Source organism: Pleurodeles waltl, chromosome 5, assembly GCF_031143425.1.
Source record: "Pleurodeles waltl isolate 20211129_DDA chromosome 5, aPleWal1.hap1.20221129, whole genome shotgun sequence".
Lineage (NCBI taxonomy): Eukaryota > Metazoa > Chordata > Amphibia > Caudata > Salamandridae > Pleurodeles > Pleurodeles waltl.
In genome coordinates this window covers 1715878111-1715901873 of record NC_090444.1, presented here as the reverse complement: position 1 = coordinate 1715901873, position 23763 = coordinate 1715878111, and the positions used below count along the sequence as shown (strand labels likewise).

Here is a 23763-nt window from a genome sequence, read left to right as displayed (position 1 = left end):
AACAGGGAGAGCAGAACAGTGTTTTTATTTAGTATAATGTAGCACTGTTTTCATTATTCCCTATGCTGCCACACTTTAGGCTGCTATGAGTCAACACATGCCCCCTTACATCATAGAGCGATGGTGAGTAGTAGAATGTCAGCTATAGGTTTTATGATGGAAGTACTATGCTTAGACGTATGTAACACTTTTGCCACTTTGTATGTGTGACTTTCAGCACTGTACACAATGCATGTTGGAAAAGTTTGAAGGAATAAAATATTTGTCCCATATAACACCAGTCTCAAAGAGGCATTATCTTTTGGCACAAACCCTGTCTACAAATGTTAGTGGATAGCGACTTGTGGCAAAAAACGGGTGGGTGCAAGGCAACGGCCATCTACCGCCCAGGGTACTCTGCTTAATGCAAACCAATGCTACCAATACTTCGCATTAGGGCAACTTTCAAGTGCAAAAAAAGTTTTGTGCTGAAAAGTAAATCCCAAATCTCGGTTTATGCCAATTTGCGCTGCAAACACGGTGCAAATTGTTAAAAACAATCTGTTCCTCTATTTGTTCAAAGAATCAGGCTAAGTGAAACTTTGAATCATATACAGAAGTGGGAAATCGGCCCGTGTGGCTGATATTTACATCATCATTTATTTAGGCTGTGTCATGGGATTATGAGTGATCATTGAAAATGTTGTAAAGACTCACAAACTCATCATATGCCCAGTATGGTTTTCAAGTTAATTTATATTCCTAAACTATTGACTTATTGTCCATTTCACAAGTGCCTCATATTGCCCAACATTGGGATGGAAATATTTCCAAAAGACACATGTTGGGGCCACATTCTAAAATACCCTTTACATTTTGAACAGCCAGTAACAGGAATTACTTGTCCCATTGCACTTTGTAGTTCCATAGATTTACTGCACATCTCTGGTGTTCCACCCACGTAGTTCAGCTCAGGACTTGAATCCACTACTAGACATTCCGTGCACCTTTATCTCTCTCTTGCAGGTACCTGCTTTCTCTCTTGTGATGGGTTTCCAATCATTCTCTGCCTCCATCTTTCTGATTTGTGTGCTTTTCCCTCTCTTCCTCTAGGTAATTATATGATACTGCAAAATTAGTGATGGCCCACAAAAATAAGTGGTGGTGGCCCCCACCGGCTCAAGTTAAGCACTGGTTCTGCTGCCGAAGGAATTCAAAATGGGTGAAACACTAGTAAAATGCAATATCCCTAATTCATCTGTCTTTCTCCATTACTGAGGGAGCCTTGAGCGTCAAACTCATTATCCTACAAAATACACGACTTTTCCACACATATTGAGGTACTTTGCCAGAAGGGTTTTTCACTAGGAAACATACTATCCTTGTGGATAGTGGAAATTTATAAATTTGCAGAAATGACTAATGTGGATTTTCCACCCTGTGAAGAATCTGCATCAATGTAACGAGTGCAGCGCCACTTTCCCTGTGCCCCTTAGCACCCCCCTACTGCCACCATGTGTGCATGGCATAGGGTAGGAGGAAATTGTGTCATCTTTCATGATGCTACTGATGTATTCTGCAGGATTAGCACCAAAATATTGGCACTACTCCTGCAGAGTACATACAGGGCCCCATTATAAAGAATGGAAGGCCCCTTTTAACGCCTGCTCTTAAGCAGGCGTTAAAAGTGCCTTTCAAAATGGTGTAAGGAAATCTCTGAAATTTCCTTACGCCATTTTTCCCGTTTCCCTAATGGGGGAACTCCCCCTTTGCATACAGTATGCCTGGTGCAGGCATAAAGTAGCGCAAAATGTTACAGATTGGCGCAATGCATGCATTGTGCCACTCTGTAAATACCGCGCAAGGTTTTTGGCCTCGTTGGGCCACATTAACATCAAAATAAATGACGTTAATGTGGCGCAAGTTTGCGCTAGGGGCCTACAAATATGCCCCTTAGTGAGAAACCTACAGATTTACACTTAAAAGCTTTGAACCTGTTTTTCTGAATTGTGCAGTCTTTATGGTAAGAAGGAAGAGGGAATATATTGTTGCATAAACTAGGATTCTAGCCTAGTTCTACAAGGTTTGGGTTTCCCACCCACAGGTGCCTTAACTAAATTTAGTGCACCAATGCTAGCCTGTTAAAGCCCAGGTTATTGAGGTCCCACACAACCCCATTTGACATACTTCTTGATATGGTGTCCATGCTTTGTGGCTTGTTAACAGTCCCCCAGAAAATTCACTGTATATAGTGGTCATTTGAACAGTCTCTTCCTGTTGCTTAGTAATTGAGTTATAACCACACAGAATATACTTAGAATCGCACTAATGCATGTCACAAACAGTGAGAATAAGATTAACCTTTCTACTGTGATTGGAATGTTCCTAGCAACCTAACTCCCAAAAGACTACATCTATGCGCTACACTATGAGATTGGTGAGTAGCTAACTTGCTTCTAGATATTCTTGGGAATTGGCGCACTGAATACCTGTTCATAGTGGAGATGCTGTGGCGAGCAGCAGTCAGCTGAGAGAGAGATTTCAGTCAAAAGGAAAACACATTTCAGTTGTGCTTAGCTTCTCTCCTCTATGTGTCAGCTCTATAACAACTCTCAGCATAGAAATGGATCCTGCAACAGTACAGTAGTCTGGAAGGACTCTTGCAATAACATGGGTGTTAGAAATTGGGTCTCTGGTTGGCAGAGGTATACACTCTTCTAAGAAGGGACCACAATCCTAGTCAGCGTAAGTCACAACACAACTCAAAATATCCTGTGCTCACCCTTTGGTAGCTTGGTACAAAGCAGGCAGGCTTAACTTAGAAGGCAATGTGTAAAGTATTTGTGCAATAAGTCATACAGTAAAACAGTGAAAACACCACAATAATACAAAACACAGGTTTAGAAAAAAAGATAATATTTGTCTGAATAAAATAAGGTTGAAACAATGAAAATCCAAAGTACACAAGCATAGGAATGAATTTGTAAAGTTTAAATCCCAGTAAAATGCTTAGAAACACAATAGCTCCAACTGGGGCTATCATGGCATCATTGACGGAGTTGTTCCCAATAATCCAACAACACAGGCACTGGTCATGGAGTCACATGGACCCCGAGGTACAGTACCTTTTGGAAATGAAGAAACAAAGACGTCGCACGGAGTGGGGAAGATGAGGTGTTGTTGGGGTCAGTGCGGCGTCAGTCCCTTGCACGTCCAGGGAGATGAGGCATTGGTTCCACACTGCGAGGCAGGTGGAGGCGAGGCATCGGTTATGTTTGGGGGCAGAGAGAGCTGGTATGGCATCGGTGGCGATGTGTCGGTTCCTTGTGACCCGGCGGGATTGATGGATCCAGTCGTTCAAGACGTGATGTGTGGACTTCTCAGTGTCACGATGAGCCTGAGTGATGTCAGCGGTATCGCTGAAACATCAGACTTGTGTTGCAGGCCGCGGTCATTGTGTGCAGGGATGTACATGGAGCGGTAGCAGGCTGCAGCGTTCGTGCTGGCATCGCTGAAGTTGTTTCTGTGTCGTTGAAGTGGAAAACTAGCTAAAAGTCAGTAGATGAAGTATTTTCTGTCCCTGAGTCTTCAGAACAGGACACAACCTCAATCCAAGCCCTTGGAGAGAACTTTTGGGGAAGGCAGAGTCCTTCCAGCAAAGTCAGAGGCCAGCAAGGCAGCAGGGCAACAAGCAGGGCAGCAGTCCTTCTCAGCAAAGCAGTCCAGCTGAGTCCTTTTGGCAGCCAGGCAGTTCCTCTGACAGAGTGCAGGTGTAGATCCAGAAGTGTCTGAGTTGGTAGGGTCAGGGACCCAGTTTACATACCCAAAAATGCCTTTGAAGTGGGGAAAACTTCAAAGAGTGGTTTTGAAGTGCACAAGTTCCCCTTTCAGCCCAGTCCTGTCTGCCAGGATCCCTGTGGAGGGTTATCAGCCCTTTGTGTGAGGGCAGGCCACTGGCCTTTGAAGCGTAAGAGAAAGCCTATCCGCCCTTCCTGCTCAAGGCGACCCATTCAGTAAGCAGATGAACGCAGATGCGGCTGAGTGTCCTGTCTTTATGATTGTCTGGGGGGAATGCACAAGGGCGCAGACCAGACGTGGATTGGAGACAGGGCTGTGTGGCACAAATGGGAGTAAGTGCAAAGAAATATCCAATTTCTAAAATAGTAATATTAAATCCAACTTCCCCGTTAAGTAGGATTTTCTATTATCATTCTGGCAATACCAAATATGACAGGGTTAATCATTAGAGATCACAATCTATCACTTAAAAGAATATGAGGGCAGTTCTAATGCTAGTCTATGAGATTAGCAGGCCTCACAGTAGTGGAAAAGGAATGTATGAGTTTTTCACTACCAGGACATGTAAAATAGGTAGGTACATGTCCTGCCTTTTACCTACATAGCACCCTTCCCTATGGGTTACCTAGGGCCTACCTTAGGGGTGACATATGTATCAAAAGGGTAATTTAAGGCTTGGCAAGTAGTTTTAAATGCCAAGTCAAAGTGGCAGTGAAAATGCACACAAAGGCCTTGCCACAGCAGGCCTTAGACATAGTTAAAGGGCTACTTATGTGGGAGGCACAATCAGTGCTGCAGGCCCACTAGTAGCATTTAATTTACAGGCCCTAGGCTCATGTAGTGCACTTAACAAGTGACTTACAAGTAAATATGCCAATTGTGTGAGAACCAATCTTACCATGTTTAGGGGAGAGAGCACATGCACTTTGGCACTGGTAAAGTGTGCAGAGTCCTAAAACCAGCAAAAACTGTGTCAGAAAAATGGAGGGAGGCAGACAAAATGTTGGGTGATGACCATCCTAAGGCTGTTAGGTCTAACAATGGGGCTAAGATCTCTCTCCCTTAGTTGTGGATTCACATTTTTTTATAAGGTTGACCATTTATAGGAAGCTGGCCTGGTGTGTGGTGGGTATCTGAGGTATTTACACCTTATACCAGGTCGAGGTATCCATTGTTAGTGTAGTGTAGTCAGTGCCTAGAAGCCAGTCTCTCTAGGTAGCTGTGCATGAGCAGCTAAGGCTTCGCTAGTAGACATGCAAAGCTCATGCAATACCACTGTAGTCACACAGCACTTACACACATGAAAGAAAAATCTCAGGGGCTTATTGTGACATTGGCGGTAAATGCCACCTACCGCCACGGTGACAGCCGCCAACATACCGTCGTCGTGGCTTCCAGCCGCCAACCGCATTATGACCGTAGACGGAATACCACCAGAAGGCTGGCTGTATTCCATCGACGGTCATGGCGGCGGACGGCGGTAAGGTGGCACTGCTGCCAGCAGCAGCGCCACACCAGAAAAACACCGTCTACCGTATCATAAGCCATGATACAGCCTGGCAGTGTTTTGCAGGTGGATGCAGCTGCTGGCAGCAGCGCTGCATCCTGTCTCCTGCCGGAGGACCCCCTGCAAGCAGGTAAGTCGGGTTCTCCAACAGGAGAGGGGGGTGGGGGTGTTGCATGTGTGTGGTGTGTGTGTGTCTGTTTTTGTATGCATGCATGCGAGTGTGAATGAATGAATGTGAGTGTACGTGTATGTTGTGTGTTGTGAATGCATTTGTGCTACAATGTATGTTATTGTGTGTTGCAGGGTGTGGGTATGTATGTGTGCATGCGTGGGTGGATGTGGGTATGCATGTGTGTATGTGTGCGCGTGTGGGTGTGTGGATGTCGGGGGGGTTGGGAGTGGGAGGGGGAAGGACTCTGGGCAGAGGGCAGGGGAGACCCCTATCAGTGCCAGGGAAGGAGTTCCCTGGCACTGATAGTGCCTACCGTCATGGCAGTAAGATTGGCACAAAAACCATGGCGGTAGGTGGGGTCACAATCCAGAAAGTGGGATTGTGGCAGCCGCCGGGCTGGAGACCGAAGTCTCCAGCCCGGCAGCTCTTACCACCCTGGCGGACAGAGTGGTACATTGGCAGTTTGGCTGGCAGTTTGGCTTGAGCCAAACCGCCAATGTCATAATTTGGGAAAGGGTACCACCAGCCTGTTGGTAGTACCTTCCCCAAATTACAGCCATCCGCCTAGGTCGTAATGACCCACCTCAGTGTTACAAAAATTAAAGTACTCTATTTTAGTGACACTATTACCAAAAAGTACTAGAGAGGAAACCCACCAATAGGAGGTAAGTAACACACTAGATATGTACACTAGTAATCAGCAATAAACATAGAAAGTGATTGAAAACAATGCAAATTCAAATAGACAATAGTGACTCAAGGGGGGGGAGCCCAAACCATATACTAATGAGTGAATGTGTAGAGGAGAGCTGGGGATACTAGGAAACCTAGATTTTCCCCCAAACCACCCAAATAGAAGAAAATTAAGAAAATGCAACACCCAGACAAGACTGCAAGAAACCAGCAGTGGATTCCTGAAGAGGAAGAACTGTGGAAGAAGTCACAAAAGAGTCCGGGCGGAGCAAGAGCTACTACCCACCCAGCTGTGGATCCAGGAGTTGGCCGACGGTAGGGCGAAGATGGTCAGAAACGCAGTCCTGGACCAGGTGAAGGGTTCCTGGAGAATGCAGTCGACGTTCACCTGCCTTATGGATGATGGATGATTGCAGTCGGTCAGTGGCATGGAAAAGCCACCATCAGGCGTCGGCAAAGGCAGAAGTTGCGGTGAAGCAAAAGTGGAGCTGCGGGGGACCAGCAAGGTCCAGGAGGACTCCAATGGGGAAGGAGGAGAATGTTTTCCCCAAGAGGTGAAGAGGTGTCGCAGGCAGAAGAAGGGACGGCCCGACCGGCTACAGAGCAGAAGACGAAAGAAGAGGACGAGGAGAGGAGGCGCTTCTCAACGCTGAAGTGGAGACAGCGGAGGACGTCTAGGAGGAGAGCAGGAGGGAAAAGACTGGCCACGTATTAGGAAGGACGTGGCCTAGTCAGGTACGGGCTATTGCCAAAAACAGGAGTTGGGGAGGCAAGAATTTGCTTTTACAATTACACAGAAGGGGGAGTGGGTAACGGAAGGAATTCATCACAGGGAAATGGGGGTGGGCGCACACAAACAAGGTTTTGGATATTGCACGTTGACACGGGGCACAGAAAAATGTTATGGTTCTAAAAGCTCATTTACATGTGGCCTAGTCAGAAACAGAGAGGAAGACTGAGGAGAAGCACAGACAGACCAGATATCACGGACAGGGAGTTATAGAAGAGTCCTGGGAAAAGAAAGAAAGAAAAAAAAAGTCCAAAGGAAAGGAAAGAGAAAGCCAAGAGTGAAAACATAGTTGTTAGAAATGGGGTCTTTGGTTGACAGTCAGGTTACCCCCTGTTCAAGCAAGGACCCTCACTCTAGTTAGGATAAAAGAGAATCACCCTCAGCTAACCCCTGCTTACCCCCTTGGTAGCTTGGCAGAGCAGTAGGCTTAACCTCAGAGTGCTGGGCGTAAAGTATTTGTACCAACACACACAGTAACTTAATGAAAACACTGCAAAATGACACAACACCAGTTTAGAAAAATAGGAAATATTTATCTAGACAAAACAAGACCAAAACGACAAAAATCCAACATACACAAGTCAAGTTATGATTTCTTCAAGGTTTAAAATAAAAAGAGTCTTTAGGTAGTTGTAACACCACACTAGCGCTGCTAGCGTGAAAATGTACCTGGTTTGCGGCAAAAATAACCCCGCACGGGCGGTGTGCGTCAAAAATAACCCGGCACGGGTATATGCGTCGAAAACAGCTCGGCTCGGCGAGGCGCGTCGAAAAAGCCAGCCACGCGACGGTCCGAAGTCCCGCGGCGCTGGTTGCTATCTCTCAGCCTTCGTCAGCGATGCTGCGCGTCGTTTCTCCTGCTCCGGGCGTCGATTCTCCGGTCGCGTCTCCCGCGGCGTCGTTTCTCAGCTGCGGAGCCGGCGTCGCGTCGTTTTCTCAGCCGCGATCGGATTCGCGTCGATCTTTTCTCCGCACGGTGCGCAGTGCGTGTATTTTTGTCCTTAGGCTGCCAGCCTCTCCTTTCAGGGTCCCAGGAACTGGAAGGGCACCACAGAGCAGAGTAGGGGTCTCTCCAGAGACTCCAGGTGCTGGCAGGAAGAAGTCTTTGCTATCCCTGAGACTTCAACAACAGGAGGCAAGCTCTACATCAAGCCCTTGGAGATTTCTTCTTCAAGATGGAAGGCACACAAAGTCCAGTCTTTGCCCTCTTACTCAGGCAGAAGCAGCACTGCAGGAAAGCTCCACAAAGCACAGTCACAGGCAGGGCAGCACTTGTTCCTCAGCGATCAGCTCTTCTCCAGGCAGAGGTTCCTCTTGATTCCAGAAGTGTTTCTAAAGTTTGTAAGTTTGGGTGCCCTTCTTATACCCATTTTAGTCTTTGAAGTCACCTTCCTTCAAAGGGGACTCACACCTTCTTGTGAAATCCTGCCTTGCCCAGGCAAGGCCTCAGACACACACCAGGGGGCTGGAGACAGCATTGTCAGAGGCAGGCACAGTCCTTTCAGATGAGAGTGACCACTCCACCCCTCCCTCCTAGCAGAGATGGCTAATCAGGAAATGCAGATCACACCCCAGCTCCCTTTGTGTCACTGTCTGGTGTGAGGTGAAAAACAACCCAACTGTCAACTGACCCAGACAGGGAATCCACAAACAAGGCAGAGTCACAGAATGGTTTAAGCAAGAAAATGCTCACTTTCTAAAAGTGGCATTTTCAAACGCACAATCTCAAAATCAACTTTACTAAAAGATGCATTTTTAAATTGTGAGTTCAGGGATCCCAAACTCCACCTGTCCATCTCTTCTCTAGGGGAATCTACACTTTAATCATATTTAAAGGTAGCCCCCATATTATCCTATGAGAGAGACAGACCTTGCAACAGTGAAAACGAAATTGGCAGTATTTCACTGTCAGGACATATAAACCACATTACTATATGTCCTACCTTATCCATACACCGCACCCTGCCCTTGGGGCTACCTAGGGCCTACCTTAGGGGTGCCTTACATGTAAGGAAAGGGAAGGTTTAGGCCTGGCAAGTGGGTACACTTGCCAAGTCGAATTTACAGTGTAAAAATACACATACAGACACTGCAGTGGCAGGTCTGAGACATGATTACAGAGCTACTTATGTGGGTGGCACAACCAGTGCTGCAGGCCCACTAGTAGCATTTGATTTACAGGCCCTGGCACCTCTAGTGCACCTTACTAGGGACTTACTAGTAATTCAAATATGCCAATCATGGATGAACCACTTACATATAATTTAAACAGGAGCACTTGCACTTTAGCACTGGTTAGCAGTGGTAAAGTGCCCAGAGTAACAAAAACAGCAAAATCAGAGTCCAGCACACATCAACAACCTGGGGAACAGAGGCAAAAAGTTAAGGGAGACCACGCCAAGGATGAAAAGTCTAACAATAGTGAAAACAAACATCCAGAAAAAGAATGACAGAAAAGCACCCAGGTAAAAAGAAAGGTAGGAGAGAAAGCAATAAAGGTCAGATAAGACAGATATAGAGAGAGAGAGAGAGAGAAAAGTAAACAATACCTGCCTCCTAAAGGTCTTCTATGGTCTTCTTTCCTCCTATGGCCCTTCTGGATGGTACCGGAGATTCCACCTGAAAAGAAAGAGAAAAGAAAGACAGTTCAGATGCAAGAGACTGAAGACTTACCAGCAGAAAAGAGACAGAGAGAAAAAAAAAAAGAAAAACCAAGAGACACTCAAATAGAAAGACTGTGACGTAAAGGTTTGCGAAAAAAGAAATAAAACCATAATCTACTACGACTAAAGCCTCCATTATTTCTGACCCTGTCACAGTACTACTCAGACAGAATTCAGAATGCTAAATCTGCAACCAAAATATTTTATAAAATTCTCAATGAATTTAAAAAACCTACATGCATGGAAGGAAGTCATCCCACTACTCAAGATTTCACAAACAAACTGGCAACTCATTACACAACCAAGTCAGACACATTGGACTCCCGTTTAAAACAGAAGAAAACCATCAGCACCAACCCCTTTCCTAAAATACCCTCTAAGAATAAACCAACCCAGCCTCTATAGTCCTTCAAACAAATATCACAAGGTGGATTTATGGATTTGGTCAAAGCAAGCAGACCTTCCGGTTGCCCTTCTGTCCCTTGCCCACCACACATCTTCAAGAACATTCTTTTATGTACTTCTGCTCCACAGCTGTAAGAAGAATCATCAACAACTCTTTAACTACAGGAACATTTCCTGTAGACCTGAAAGAGGCATACATATGACCTTTATTAAAGAAAACAAACCTAGACCCGCAAGAGCCCAACAAATACAGACCAATCACAAATGGACCTTTCCTGGGCTAACTGATAGAAAGAGCAGCATTCACACAGATGTCACAATTTATTGAAGACAATTCTATACTTTCAGACTTCCAAACTGGATTCCACCTAGGAAGAGGCACTGAATCGGCACTCATAGCAAACTGAGATGATCTTAAAAACACAGTCGACCGCAGTGGAGTTGCTGCACTAATTCTCTTGGACCTCTCAGCTGCTTTTGATACGGTTGACCATGACACCCTAATTCAAAGACACCACGAAGCCCGCAAAGAAGGGACTGCTCTCGACTGGATTACATCCTACTTTAAAAAAATAACTAATATCATCTATTCTTCCCACTTCTCGTCCAAACCCTACCTCACAAAAGAAGGGGTCCCCCAAGGATCAATCATCTCTCCTTTGATTTTCAACATCTACATGATATTACCAGAAATGATCAATGATTTTCATCTCACATGCTACAACTATACAGATGACACACAAATAGTACTTACATTAGAATGCCCCAAAAACATTGAAAACTCACTAATCTTCAGTTGCCTCAGAGCCATTGATCAGTGGACGATTTGGAGCCATCTCAAACTAAATGCCTGCAAAACAGAAATACTCATATGTGGTGACTTGAAAAATTATGACCCACTGTGCGCCTGGCCTGACGATCTCAAACCACCTCCTCAATTATGCAAAGAAGTTAAAAACCTTGGAATCACCATGGGCTCCAAGTTAACAATGAATGCCCAAGTGGACAAATTAGCACAAACAAGCTTCACCACCTTGAAGACTCTATGACGCATCTTCCCCCACCTCAGATTTCCACACAAGGTGCAAGGTACTATCTTGCTTGTACTATCCAAACTGGATTATGCCAATGGCCTTTACCATGGATCATCTCTATCTATTATGAAAAAACTACAACGTATTCAGCACTCCGCAGCCAGGCTACTACTACTTATAAAGCCACAAGCCCACATCTCCCCTGCCTTGAGAGCACTACACTGGTTACCCGTTGCCAGAAGACGCACCTTGAAGCTGCTTTGTATCACCCACAAAGCTATACATGGAACAGGACCGCTTTTTATCAGAAACAAAATAACCAAATACATTCAACAAAGAAACCTCCGCTCAAGATTCACACCCCGCCTTAGAACCCTACCATACAGGAAAGAGACTAAAGGTGGTACATCCTTCTCTGGTCAAGCAGTCAAACTATGGAATTCATTACCCCCAACTATAAGAGCCACAGATAACTATATTGTCTTCAGAAAACTACTCAAGAGTTGGCTCTTTCCTTCATAACCACCATATTCAAACAGCTATGGACTGCATATGTCTATGTTGATAAATATTTTTTATCTGATTATGTACATATTATAGTTATATATAGTTATTTAGAAAATATGTATCACTACTATCTCCTAAATAACCCTGTCTAAGCTCGTCCCTCCTCTTCCAAATCTAACTCACCCAAATCTCACTTTACTACCATGATCTCCCAAACAACCGTACTAAATTCTCCCTCATTTATCTCACCCTGCTACTATGATCTCACTAAACCCTTTCCACAGACTCTTCCCTCCTCCATCCCCCCTTTCCTCAGCCCAAGCCTAAATCCTATTAGCATAAACTCCCAATTAACACTTCTGGATTCTTCCCTCCTCCACCCCTCCATTACTCCAGTCAATCCAACTAACAAACTCATGTATCCGTTGCTCAAATTAACTCATAATAATACTAAAACGGTACTCATATTTCCCTATACTAATCCACCACTAATTCCTTTTGGGTTCCGGAGTAGCATGCTACTTGCCAAAAAGCACTTTGATGCCTAGTCAGGAGTAGTAAGCACTATATAAATACTATTACAATACAATACAATACTTCAAATACTGGAAGCAGTACTGGGGTATGATTCCGATATGTTTGGTACCAAACATGCCTAGGTTCGGAGTTACCATTATGTAGCTGAACATAGGTATTGACCTATGTCCAGTACACGCATAAAATAGCGTACTTGCACTCACAAAGTCCAGGATAATGGAACTGGAGTTCATGAGGGCACCACTGCTAGTGCAGGGGTACCCTCACACACAGGTACTTGCTGGGCTAGGAGGGCCTGCCACAGGGGTGACTTACAGTGACCTGGTGAAGGCCTGCAGATATACTTTGCATGGGCTCCCCATGGGTGGCAAAATACATGGGTGGCAGGATCCCCTAGTACCCCAAATGTGGGGTGTAAGTAACCAAGTTACCATGTTAGAAGGGAGAGAGCATAAACACTGGGGTCCTGGTTAGCAGGATCCCAGAGAACATAGTCAAACACACTGACAATAGGCAGAAAATGGGGGTAACCAAGCCAAGAAAGAGGGTACTTTCCTACACCCTTGACGTTTACTTTAAAATGCAGGATTTTTAATTTAGTCCAAGTCATAACTGGTATAAAACAGCAGGATGAAAATATCTCAGCTCAGACTACATGTGTTTTTGTTCATTCACTGTGAGACCCTGGGATGTAAACATCAAGTAACTTGTACCAGACTTGTGTCACCTCAGGTGTTAGAAAAGTCATTGTTTGGATGAGTTAACACTTTCACAAGTGCAGTGAAAGACAGTGACAAGCGGCACATGGACTAAAGCCAGACAGGCTAATTTAACATGTTCAAAATGGAATCTGGCTTTGAGATCTGTACCACAATAACATTTCTGATTTCCTTTACAGCACATAAATAAACCATTAACGTGACTTCCCTCATCAAATTATTGTAATTCAGCTCTCTAGAAGTGTTCTCTCTCTATCACCATGCCCTAAAATCCTTGGACCAGAAATAGCTGAATGCCTGTGTTGCCTTTGTAGCAGGAGCCCCCATCAGATGCTGACTCTAAAAATAGAGACCTAAAACCACTTAAAAAAAATTGTATATAAAAACTCTTTCAGTGCACAAATAAAATTACCTAAGGCAAAAGCCACATCTTAAAATTGAATTTCACTCACAAACTCTGTTGCAGATGAATATTAAAAACAGCCACATTTTAAAATTATCAGCAATACCTTTTTTGACAAGGTTTAAAAAGTAACTCACAATCATGTGTCACATGAGTCTAAGGTCAAGGGCAAAACCAAAAAAAATACATTTTCCAAAATTGGCCTTAAATTCTGGCATTAAGCCTTTTATCCACCAACCAATAATGATAATGACTATTCTCATATTCAATAGGGCTTTGCTCATGATTGATCTTGGAAGTAATTTTGCATAGTTAAGGACATCTAGCGAACCCAAGTGTGACCTTGACAATGTAACTTATGTTTTAGAGTTCAAAAAGCTCTCTCACTACTGATACTCTCCAACAAACCTTTTTTTTACCTTTTTCCTACTCTTCTTGGCAATCCCCAGAGGAAGTGAAACCAACTCTTGCAACATTAGTATCTCCTACTTTATATCATTACATTTCTTAGCATAACCAAATAGAATTTCAATATGACATAACTAGAAGAATCTTTTACATTCAGAATTTTGGACATTTGCAAAGAAATTTAGAGTGTGTCACTTGGTTAGGAGGGTCCATGAACATAGCCCTATTTAAATTCCAATAGTTTGATTCATCATTGATTGGGGAAGGGACAAAAAATTTTTTACTAATTCATTCTCCAATAATCTATTAAATATTAGAATTTCACAGCCATATAAAACACCGGAAATTATATTTCTAGTGATAAATTGGAAGCAAAAACTTTAGGTGAATTACCAAAACATTGTATTAAAATGCAGCAAGGCTTTGAAGGTAGTACTCATCTTTGCTCTATGTAAACTTATGATAGATTATATCAGTAGGTTATTTCAAAATATTGATATTGGTGTACATCTTCTAGTTTTATATCATTTAACCAGCACGAGAATGATTCTTTCCTAAAACTCATGATTTAGATGTATCTGTATTAATAGTTAGTTTATTTGTCACACAGTGACATTTCAACAAACTTTGTTTGGCCAACATACAACATACATTTATTTTCCTTTGAAAGCCAGCTGCAGTCTGGTCATGAATGGTCAGGTTATTAGGAAAAAAGGAGGGTGACTAGATGGATAACTCCTTGTTTGAGAGAAAAATAATTTAATTGGGCAATAATGTCTGGTAATTCTGCTGAAATAAAACAGAATAACATTAGGGCTAAAAGACACCCTATCTTAGTCCATTTCTGATAGCTGTGACAGACATAGTAGGCACGCCCCAGAGGGTGCATTAGGGGGTTCAAGGAGTATAGACAATTTTAAAGTAAAGAAAACAACACAATAAAATTGTCAAACCAATTTAGAAAACTATTAATAAATTGTAATGATTATAAAGGCACAAAGATGATTCAAATCGGATGACGGGAACCTTAGACATGCATTTTTAAACATTTAGAGCAAAACAAACTAAGAAAAGTAAAGCACCAATCCAAAGTCACTGTTCATGACTGCCTGGGACCAAGGTGTGATTTTAGGATGACTGCAATGGAGCAGAGATTGTATTTTTGTTAGTTTACCATTTAGGGAAACTTTTACCTTAGCCTAGTTGTCTGAGTGCAGTCATTGAAGATCTAATAAGAGACCGAGGGCAGTTTGGACTAAAGTAAAAGTCATGAATTGAGTTGAATGCCACCTAAAAACGGAAAAAACAGATCTTTCAGCCTCCGTTGATTGTCTTCCAGCATCTCACGAAACAAATTAAACTTTTATTTCTGATTGGCTCAATTGGACACTTGCTTCTTTGACAGGTATAAACAGGTTATGTTCGGAACTATAAACTTCTGAAATGTTTTGAGAAAACCATAAATTGTTTTCACAAAATCACCTTTTTTAAAAGTCATAGGTGAACATTGTTGCAATGTTTAACATTTAATTAAAAAAATAAAGAATCTATGAAACTGATTTCCTGCACAATGCGCCCCAGTCACTCCCTCCACAAAATCCCACTAAAAGATTTAGCATGTTCACTACAATCATCCATAATGCTATAACCAAAACAAACTACACTTTTTTCAATTTTCTGGGGCCCTCTGAAAAGGTTGATTTCCTCTCAATATTTAACATTCAATGTGTTTATTTTGAAGTACTTTGAATTCATCACTACCCTTCATATTTTTCTACTTTTCTTTGAGAATATGTACAAAACCTGACAAACACATTTGACTCACATGTATAGAATTTTCTACATGATCACAAAAGATTTTTCATTGTTTTATGGACCCTACTTTATTGGACATTAGGAGTCTGTGGAACAGAAGTGCCTTTGTATTCCCTCTAAAACATTATGTGCATTGAAAACTTTTGGTGCTATTCAACTTCCCTATAAATCCATTGTAAACCCATAACATGTACAACTAAATGCCATATGTGGCCTACAATGTGAATTTACACCACCCGGATATGTGGCAAAACTTATGCTTGTCAGAAACACAATTTTGTTCTGACTGAGCTGCAGTCAAATACACTGTAGTGATACAGGTCAGCGAAAAAAATGTTTTCACTATATGAGAAAGGCATGCTTTAATGTATTCATTGATCACCCCTAAAGAGGGCCTCATAAGACCGTTGGACACAAAGCTACTATATAAAAATAGGACACACTACTTATTGGAGTTAGGATGCTATTACAGTGAAATTAAAACCCAAAAGCAATTTCACTGTGTAGGCCTTGTAGACGTTTCCCTAAGTATGCTTAGATGGGATTAAAATTTTAATGACATCTGTTTGCATAGGAAAAGGCTACACCAGTTTTTCAGGTACGTTGGAAAATAGCCCTCTCTGAAGGGCCACCCCAAACATTTTGCCCTCCTCCTTTTTTTCTGACCTTGCTTTGTTTTCCCTTAGGACTTTGAGCACTTTGCCACTGCTGACCTAAACAGGGTAACTTTGGTGTAGTGGCATATTTAATTTACCTGTAAGTCTCTTGTAAAGTGCAATACCCCATACCCAGAGCCTTAAACTAAATGCTACCAGTGGGCCTGCAGCACTGCCTGTGCGACGCACACAAGTAGCCCTTTAAACATGTCTCAGGCCTGCCACTGCAGACCCTGTTGGTATAGTTCTACTGCTGCTTTGACTCAGCATTTAAAACCCTTTGCCAAGCCTCAAACTCCCCATTTATTACAGATAGGTAACCCCTAAGGTAGGCCATAGGTCGGTCAGAGAGCAGGGTGCTGTGTAAATAAAATATAGGACATGTATATTAAAGTTTTGCATGTTCTATTAGTGAAAAACACCTGCATTTATTTTCACTACTGTGAGGTCTACTTCTCTCATAGGTTAATATTGGGAAATCCTTGTTACACTTTTATGCTGTAATCCCTGATTGAGGAGTAGCTATGTCATGTTTTATATCAATGGAATAGTAATGATAAATCCTCTCTACTGATAAAGTCGTTTTAACATTACTATTTTAGAAATGACACTTTTAGAAAGTGGGCATTTTTCTGCTTTTACACATCTGTGTGCCTGAAGCCTGTCTACAGTACACATCTGGGGTGGGTGACAGACGCACTTTGTGCATTCCCTCCAGTCAGCCACAAACACAGACAGGTTAGGTGTGTCTGAGCGCTCATCTGCATTCTGATGGCTCTTCCTGGCCAGGAAAGGGGGGGCCGACATTTACACCCAAATAAGCAATGTTAGTCCAAAGACCCTTCTTTGGAATCACCCCCACTTCAACGGCACAACTTGTTATAAGTATTGTGCTTCTGACCCCATCAAATCAGACACTTCTAGTTCGACAACTGGACTCTGTCAGAAGAACTGCTGTGCTGCATTAAGGACTTCTGACATAGAAGGACTGCTTTTCTACTTTACTGCCCAACTGCCTCCTGTTCTCATCCTTTTAAGGGAGAGCTGGACTCTACCTTGCACCACAAGTAATGCAAAGTGCCTCTTGGCTTGCCTGCCTCCTGTTGCTTGAGGCTCAGGGATATCAAAGTCTCTACCCCTGCTCCTGTGCCTGTTTCACAAGCATTGGATCCAGATACTTGTACCAGAGAAATCAACGCATCTCCAGTCTGCTTGGAGCAAACCTGTGCTTCGACCTTGTTGCAGGAGTAGGACCAGCACATTGCTTTCGGAACTGACAATGCTTGGAGCTGTGCATCGCTGCTGCAGCAGCCTGGAGAGATCCACACATCACCTTGACTGCACAGAGAAAACTGGTGCATCGCACCTTAGAACCAGCGCCCCTCTGCTCGGCACTAGTGCATGAAGAAAATCAATGCATCACCTCGACTGCGGACCCGGCCTTGATGCATTGCATTGCCAGCATCCCTCCTCTTGCTGTTGCAACCAGAATCAAGGTACTCTGTTCACCGGACCTGTGTGGCTCTTGTCCCCAGCCTGCGCTCCATCGTGGTTGGCCTGAACTGATGACTTTGCCCCAGTCCAGTGTGAACAGATAGCCTACATGGTTCTTATTGCTTCTAAGATCTAAAACTCTTTTTATTCTTTGAAACAATCATACATCAGCTTCTACTCATTGAATCTTTGTTGTTTAGATCTTGATTTGTTTATAAAATCATGATCTATTTTTCTAAGGAGGAGTGCCTTTTTGTTGTGTTTTCACTGTGTTTCTGTGTGTTGTGTTACACTATGCCTCTTAAATTAAGCCTGACTGCTCTGCTCTAGGCTACCAGAGAGTGAGCACAGGTTAATTTTAGTGTGTGTCTGACTTACCCTGACTAGGTTTGTGGTTCCTGCTTGGAATGGGTGCATACCTCTGCCAACCAAAAACCCAGTGTCTGACAGGGGTGATCAGTGATGAGGATAGGACATATATTTGTGCGGTGCCATACAGTGATTGGTGTACACTACTATCCATACTCAAGACCATTTTGAGTTTTAAATTCTCTTTTTTCTCTCAATTGGCTATTTTTGCCCTCCTCTTTTTCTGACCCTGTTTTTGTTGGCCCTAGGACTCTGAGCACTTTACCGCTGATGACCAGTGCATGTGTTCCCTCCCCTAAAACATGGTAACATTGGCTCATGCCCAACTGGCTTTTTTAATTTATGTAAAAGTCCCAAGTAAAGGGTACTACATGTACCGAGTGTCTGTAAATTAAAGGTCGCTAGTGGGCCTGCAGCAGTGATTGTGCCACCAGCTTTAGTGGACCTGTAACCATGGCTAAGGCCTGCCATTGCAGAGCCTGTCTGTGCAGTTTAAACTGCCATGTCGACCTGGCAAATTAAACCTTTTGCCAGGTCTAAACCTTCCCTTTTCATACATATAAGTCACTCCTAAGGGAGGCCTTATTTGACCCAGAGGGCATGGTGATATGCATTTAAAAGGTAAGACATGTACTTTTAGGTTTTACATGTTCTGGTAGTGAAAATCTGGCAAAGTCATTTTTCACTACTGCAAGGCTTATGTCTCCTTTAGGCTATAATAAAGATTACCATATAACTTATTCTAAGTGCAATTCACAATCTAGAAGAGGTAAGTTTGTCAAGTCTGGTAAACTCATAATTTAAAATCACAATTTATGGTGAATTTGGATTTTAAAGTGCAGTTTAGCTAATGTTACTTTTAGAAAGTTGGCATTTACTTGTTTTAGCCATCTTGTGCCTTCTGCCTGTCTCTGGTCAGCCAGGGCTGGGTGACAGCTGCACTTTGTGTATTCCTTCTAGACAGCCACACACTAAGGGAACCAGGGTGTGACTCCATGCATATCCTGGGAGGATGGGAGGGAAGGGCTGGGTCCAGCCTCACACTTACATCTGAATAGGCTGTGCCTACACACACACACACAAAGGGCTAATATCCCCCTACCCCCTGTAGTGAATCTTAAGTCAGGAGAGCCAGGGAGGGAAGGAAGGGTGGACCTCTGTGCACTCCAGAGCTTCCCTTGATGTCTCCCCCCACTTCAAAGGCACAACTGGTATAAGTACTGTAAGCACAAGACCAGAACTTAGGTACACTTCTGGACCTATGAAGTCTCTGTCAGGAAGAAAGACTGCTGTGCTGCTTAAAGGACTGCTACTCTGTTGGAACCCTGCCTTGCCGACTCTTGAGTTGCTGAGCTGCACTGATGACTGCTGTTTCCCTGCCTGGTGAGAAAGACTGGGCCTGCATTACTTAAACTCAAAGTGACTCCAATGGCTTTCTGGCTTGCCTCCTGTTTACCGAAGTCTTAGGGACGCAAAAGACTTCAAACAATCCTGTTTCAGCCAGTGAGCTCTGCCTACTGTGAATCCTGTCCTGCCGAGCTATGCCAACCCAGTCCTGGGCCCTTGGATCTGTTTTTCTGGCTGTTCCTGCAAAGAACTGCACACCATCCTTGTGTCAATCAGAACTGACTCGTTGCCTTGGCTATCTATCATTTACTACTGCATTATCACTGCTGCAAGGATCGAGGACACTGCATCGCTGTCAACAACAGTGCACTGCTTGTGCAAGAATCAGAGCACCACATTGCCGACTGTGCGAAGCATTGTCCCTTCTGCATGAACCAGAATCAACACATTATTTTCATCCTCCAGATCTATGCTGAAGCACCCCTTCACTGCTTTCTTCAGCATGGACCTAGAACCAACGAGTCAACATCGTTGGGCCAATCGGAACCCATGCCCCTCAAGAACCAAGGTACTTTTGTCCAGTGGGCCCTGCATGGTTCATGTAGCCAGCCTGCCCTCCATTGCTGCTGGCCTGCGCTTCATCGCCATTGGGCTGAACTTTTGATTTTGCGCGGGTCTTGTGTGACCAGATACCCCTGGTTGGCACTTTATGCTTCTAAGCACTACTGTAGTAAACATGTACAGCAACAGAAAATGCCCACACGGAGCAGCGTGAAGAGGAACAGTGCCAGCTCTCCTCTTGACATTCTCTCTTACATCATAATGTGCCACTGACAAGTCATTACCCAAATAACTACAGAATAACAGCAGGGACATAAATACAAACATACTAGTGTAACATCACAACACATCCCACTTTTCCAAACAACATAGGATATGTTTCACAGGAACCTAAAACCAAAACTTCAAAAAATGAAATATTTAAATAAATAATAATAACACAATACAAGACTTGCTAAGTGTCACTGAATAACTAATGTTACTGGAGTAACCAAACAAATATAACACTCAAAACCTATTGCTATGCAAAGGATGCATACCAAAGTAATGTAAACGGAGAAATTCTTAAATCGTACAAATGTGTACATTAAACATAATTTAACACTTGAGCATAAATAATCATTGCATTTTACAGGTTTAGTGAGTCTCCTAACAAGCCTTTCCAACTTCAGTTCTTAGAGCTGCCTTGAGGTAGAAGGTATTCTTGCCCAAATTGTTTCCTTTCATAACTTCATCACCCACTCTCCTCACAAACTGGCTTCTGGAATTCTTTGTTCCATTTACAGTCTGATTTCTTTAAAGTAGGCAACTTGATTTTTATCAACATCTCTTTTCTTTTCTTTATATAAGGAAATGTGGCTAAGATGCCACACCTTTCCTTCTTCCAGTAAGACAGAATTGCACAATACTTTACCCACTCTTAATGGTGGTAAGTACTTCCCCTCTCTTTTCTTATAAACACCAGGGCCTTGTTTTAAGAAAAGTGTCGCTTCATGTCATGAAGCACCAGTTTTCTTGTGGCCCATTGCGTTCCCCCAAAGCCACCATATCTGCGCTGTATTTAACGGTGCACCATGGGGCAGGTTAGGTGCAACAGCATCATAATTTTTCACATTAATGTACTACTTTGCAGGATTATCGTGAAAAATGTTGGTGCTAATCCTGCAAAGTACATAGAGGTCCATTACAAATAATGGAGTGCCTCCTTTTAACACCTGCTCTGTGCAGGCATTAAAAATGCTGCTACAAATGGTGTAGTGGAATCTCATAGATTCCACTGTGCCATTTTTGTGGACCCCCTAACGGGGGAACCACTCCTTGCATACAATTGTGCCTGGTGCAGGCATAAAGTGGCACAAGGGTTTACAAAGTGGCGCAATACAGCAGTTGCACCACTTTGTAATTATGGTGTGGCATTTTTGGCACACTATCGCTACATTAGGTTAAAAACAATGACGCTAATGTGGAGATAGTTGGCGCTATACCCTTCTTAAATTTGGGCTCAGGTTTTTTAGCTCTTGCCCAATCTCCTTTCTGCATGCATGTATGTTTACAATTATGTCTCTTATTATAGCAGTTTTATAAACTTTTGGTGCTTTAACCAATTGTTACTTCACCTTTGATGGTGTCCACTCGCTTTTCCTGGACTTGGACATCCATCCCACAGTGTCTTTGGATGCTAAACCAAAAGGTACCCTCACAAATTTGAAACACCTAAACATGTGATGAATGTCGTTAGCCTACGACTATCAGGGAGTAAGGGTACCTGATGGTACACTGAAGCTCAGTCTATGGTAGAGAACCACTTGATGCCTTTAATGACCGATAACTTTTCACTTATCTTAGGGTGAGGAAACTGGTCCACCAAAATATTCCTATTCAGGTCCCCCAGGTACACACACAACCTTAGTTTCCATTGACAGTCAGATGATTCTATGGTTGAAATATCTTTACTAGTATTTAATATAACATTTGAAACAATAACACCAATGTAACCAACAAACACTTTCACCTCCCCTCCCCCAAACCTCTCCTCCTTTCCTCTAACCCGGACCCGCTGAGCCCATGCATGGATATGGCCTACTTCCCTCAAATCTACCCTACTGTGTTCTCACAGTTCATGGTACATGTATGTGTGTATTCTCGAATCTGTGACTCTGAGCACCCTGCGGTATCTGGAACAGGTGAGCTCACGGAATTCTGCAGAGAGTAGCTTAATAAAGGGGTGCCAGAGCTGACTCAATGAGTCTCCCTAGGCAGCATGCGACAGAGTTAGATACTCAATTCCCAATATGTGCCAAAGTCGATTTAGCCAGTCCTGTGTGTGGGTTTCACTTTAGAGCCCCAGTGTGTTAAAATGTTTTGGAGTTCCGCCCTATCTGTTGCCTCTGTGTGATTTGAGGGGGAAGGTGAGCACACCAGGGAGCCCCAGGATGATATAGGCCAGAAAGCAGAGCAACTGGGTCTCTAAGTGAGTGTCTATGTCCGCCAGGATTTTTACCCAGTACAAACTTAATTTTGTGCATTTCCAGAGAAGGTGCAGAAGAGTTCCAATAGATTCGCAGTTACTCCAGCAAGCGTCGCCATGTGCTGGGTTGCCCCTATGGAGACGTGTGGGTGTAAGTGTAAGGGACTGGCCTGGTTTGTAGTGGGTTCCACAGGTACTTACACCTTATACCAGGTCCAGTTATCCCTCATTAGTGAAATGTAGTCAGTGTCTAGAAGCCAGGCTGTCTAGAGGTAGCTGAGGGCAGAGCAGCCAACGCTGAACTACGAGACATGCAAAGCTCTTGTAATACCACTGTAGTCACACAGTACTCAAACACATGAAAGACAATACTCAGTGTTACCAAAAATAAAGGTACTTTATTTCAGTGACACTAGGGCAAAAATACTTTGGAGACTATGCTCCCTTAGGAGGTGAGTAAATTACACAATATATTCATGAGTAACCAAAAACAGGTAAGTAAGCCGTCAGCAAAAAAGTGCCTAGGGGGAACATAAACCATATAATAAAATAGTGTAATGAGAAATTCAGTTTCCCACCTAGGCAAGTGTAGTGTGTATAGGGGTGCTGAGAGTGTAAGAAAAGGCCAAAGGTAAGTAAAATACCCCACCCCAGAGCCCAGGAAAACACAGCAAGTTTCCTAAAATGCACTAGAAGTCATGGTAGAAGACAGTGCAAGAACCAGAAGAGACTGCAAGACACCAACAATGGATTGCCTTGAATAGATGAAATGGCAGCATGCATTACAATTTGTATCTAATTAGTTTGTCATGTAATCCAAGGTACTGGAAAAGGCCATCAACTTACAATTCATTGATCACCTGGAAAGGAAGAACTTGCTGGATCCCTCCCAATCAAGATTCAAAGCCAATCACAGCACTGATTGCCGCAACGGATGACATCCGCACCCTACTGGACAGAGGAGAATCATCCTCACTGCTCGTCCTATCTGCCACCTTGAATACGGTCTCACATTACACCCTCATTAATCGACTATACTAGATCAGAATAACAGAAGACGAACTCAGATGGATGGCATCCTTCCTCATTAGATGGACGCAGAATGTCAGCCTTTCCCCTTCACATCGCAAGCCAAGCAAATCATTTGTGACATCTCCCAAGGCTCATCCCTCAGCCACACACTCTTCAACATCTACATGACTTCATTCGCAAACATCGTCTGAGACACAACATAAATATCATCTCCTACGACGACGACATCCAGGTAGTCCTGTCGCTCTTCACCAACTCCCCTGCAGTGAAGGTCAACTTCCGGAACTGCATGAAAGATGTCTCAACATGGATGAGAAACAACTGCCTAAAACTCAACACCGACAAGACAAAAGTCCTCATTTTGGGCAAACACACAATGTTCTGGAATGACTCCTGGTGTCTGCCTG

General features: G+C 43.4%; 1 protein-coding gene across 5 annotated transcripts in view; it reads right to left on the bottom strand.

Annotated features, from left to right (window-relative positions):
* The window catches only part of LOC138296696 (adhesion G protein-coupled receptor F5-like), a 1100568-nt gene that overhangs the window by 941883 nt on the left and 134922 nt on the right, over positions 1 to 23763 (bottom strand). For 2 of the 5 annotated variants that reach the window (XM_069236069.1, XM_069236071.1), the window contains exon 2: positions 9493 to 9558. The exons of 1 other annotated variant lie outside the window; for it this stretch is intronic. Coding sequence is in view for 1 of the 4 variants with exons in the window: in XM_069236068.1 (XP_069092169.1) it covers positions 9493 to 9558; positions 10794 to 10818 (91 nt within the window). In the remaining 3 variants the exon portion in view is untranslated. Of the gene's footprint in view, positions 1 to 9488; positions 9559 to 10793; positions 10858 to 23763 lie in introns of all 5 variants that reach the window. 2 more of the 5 variants (XM_069236068.1, XM_069236070.1) reach the window with 2 other exon arrangements.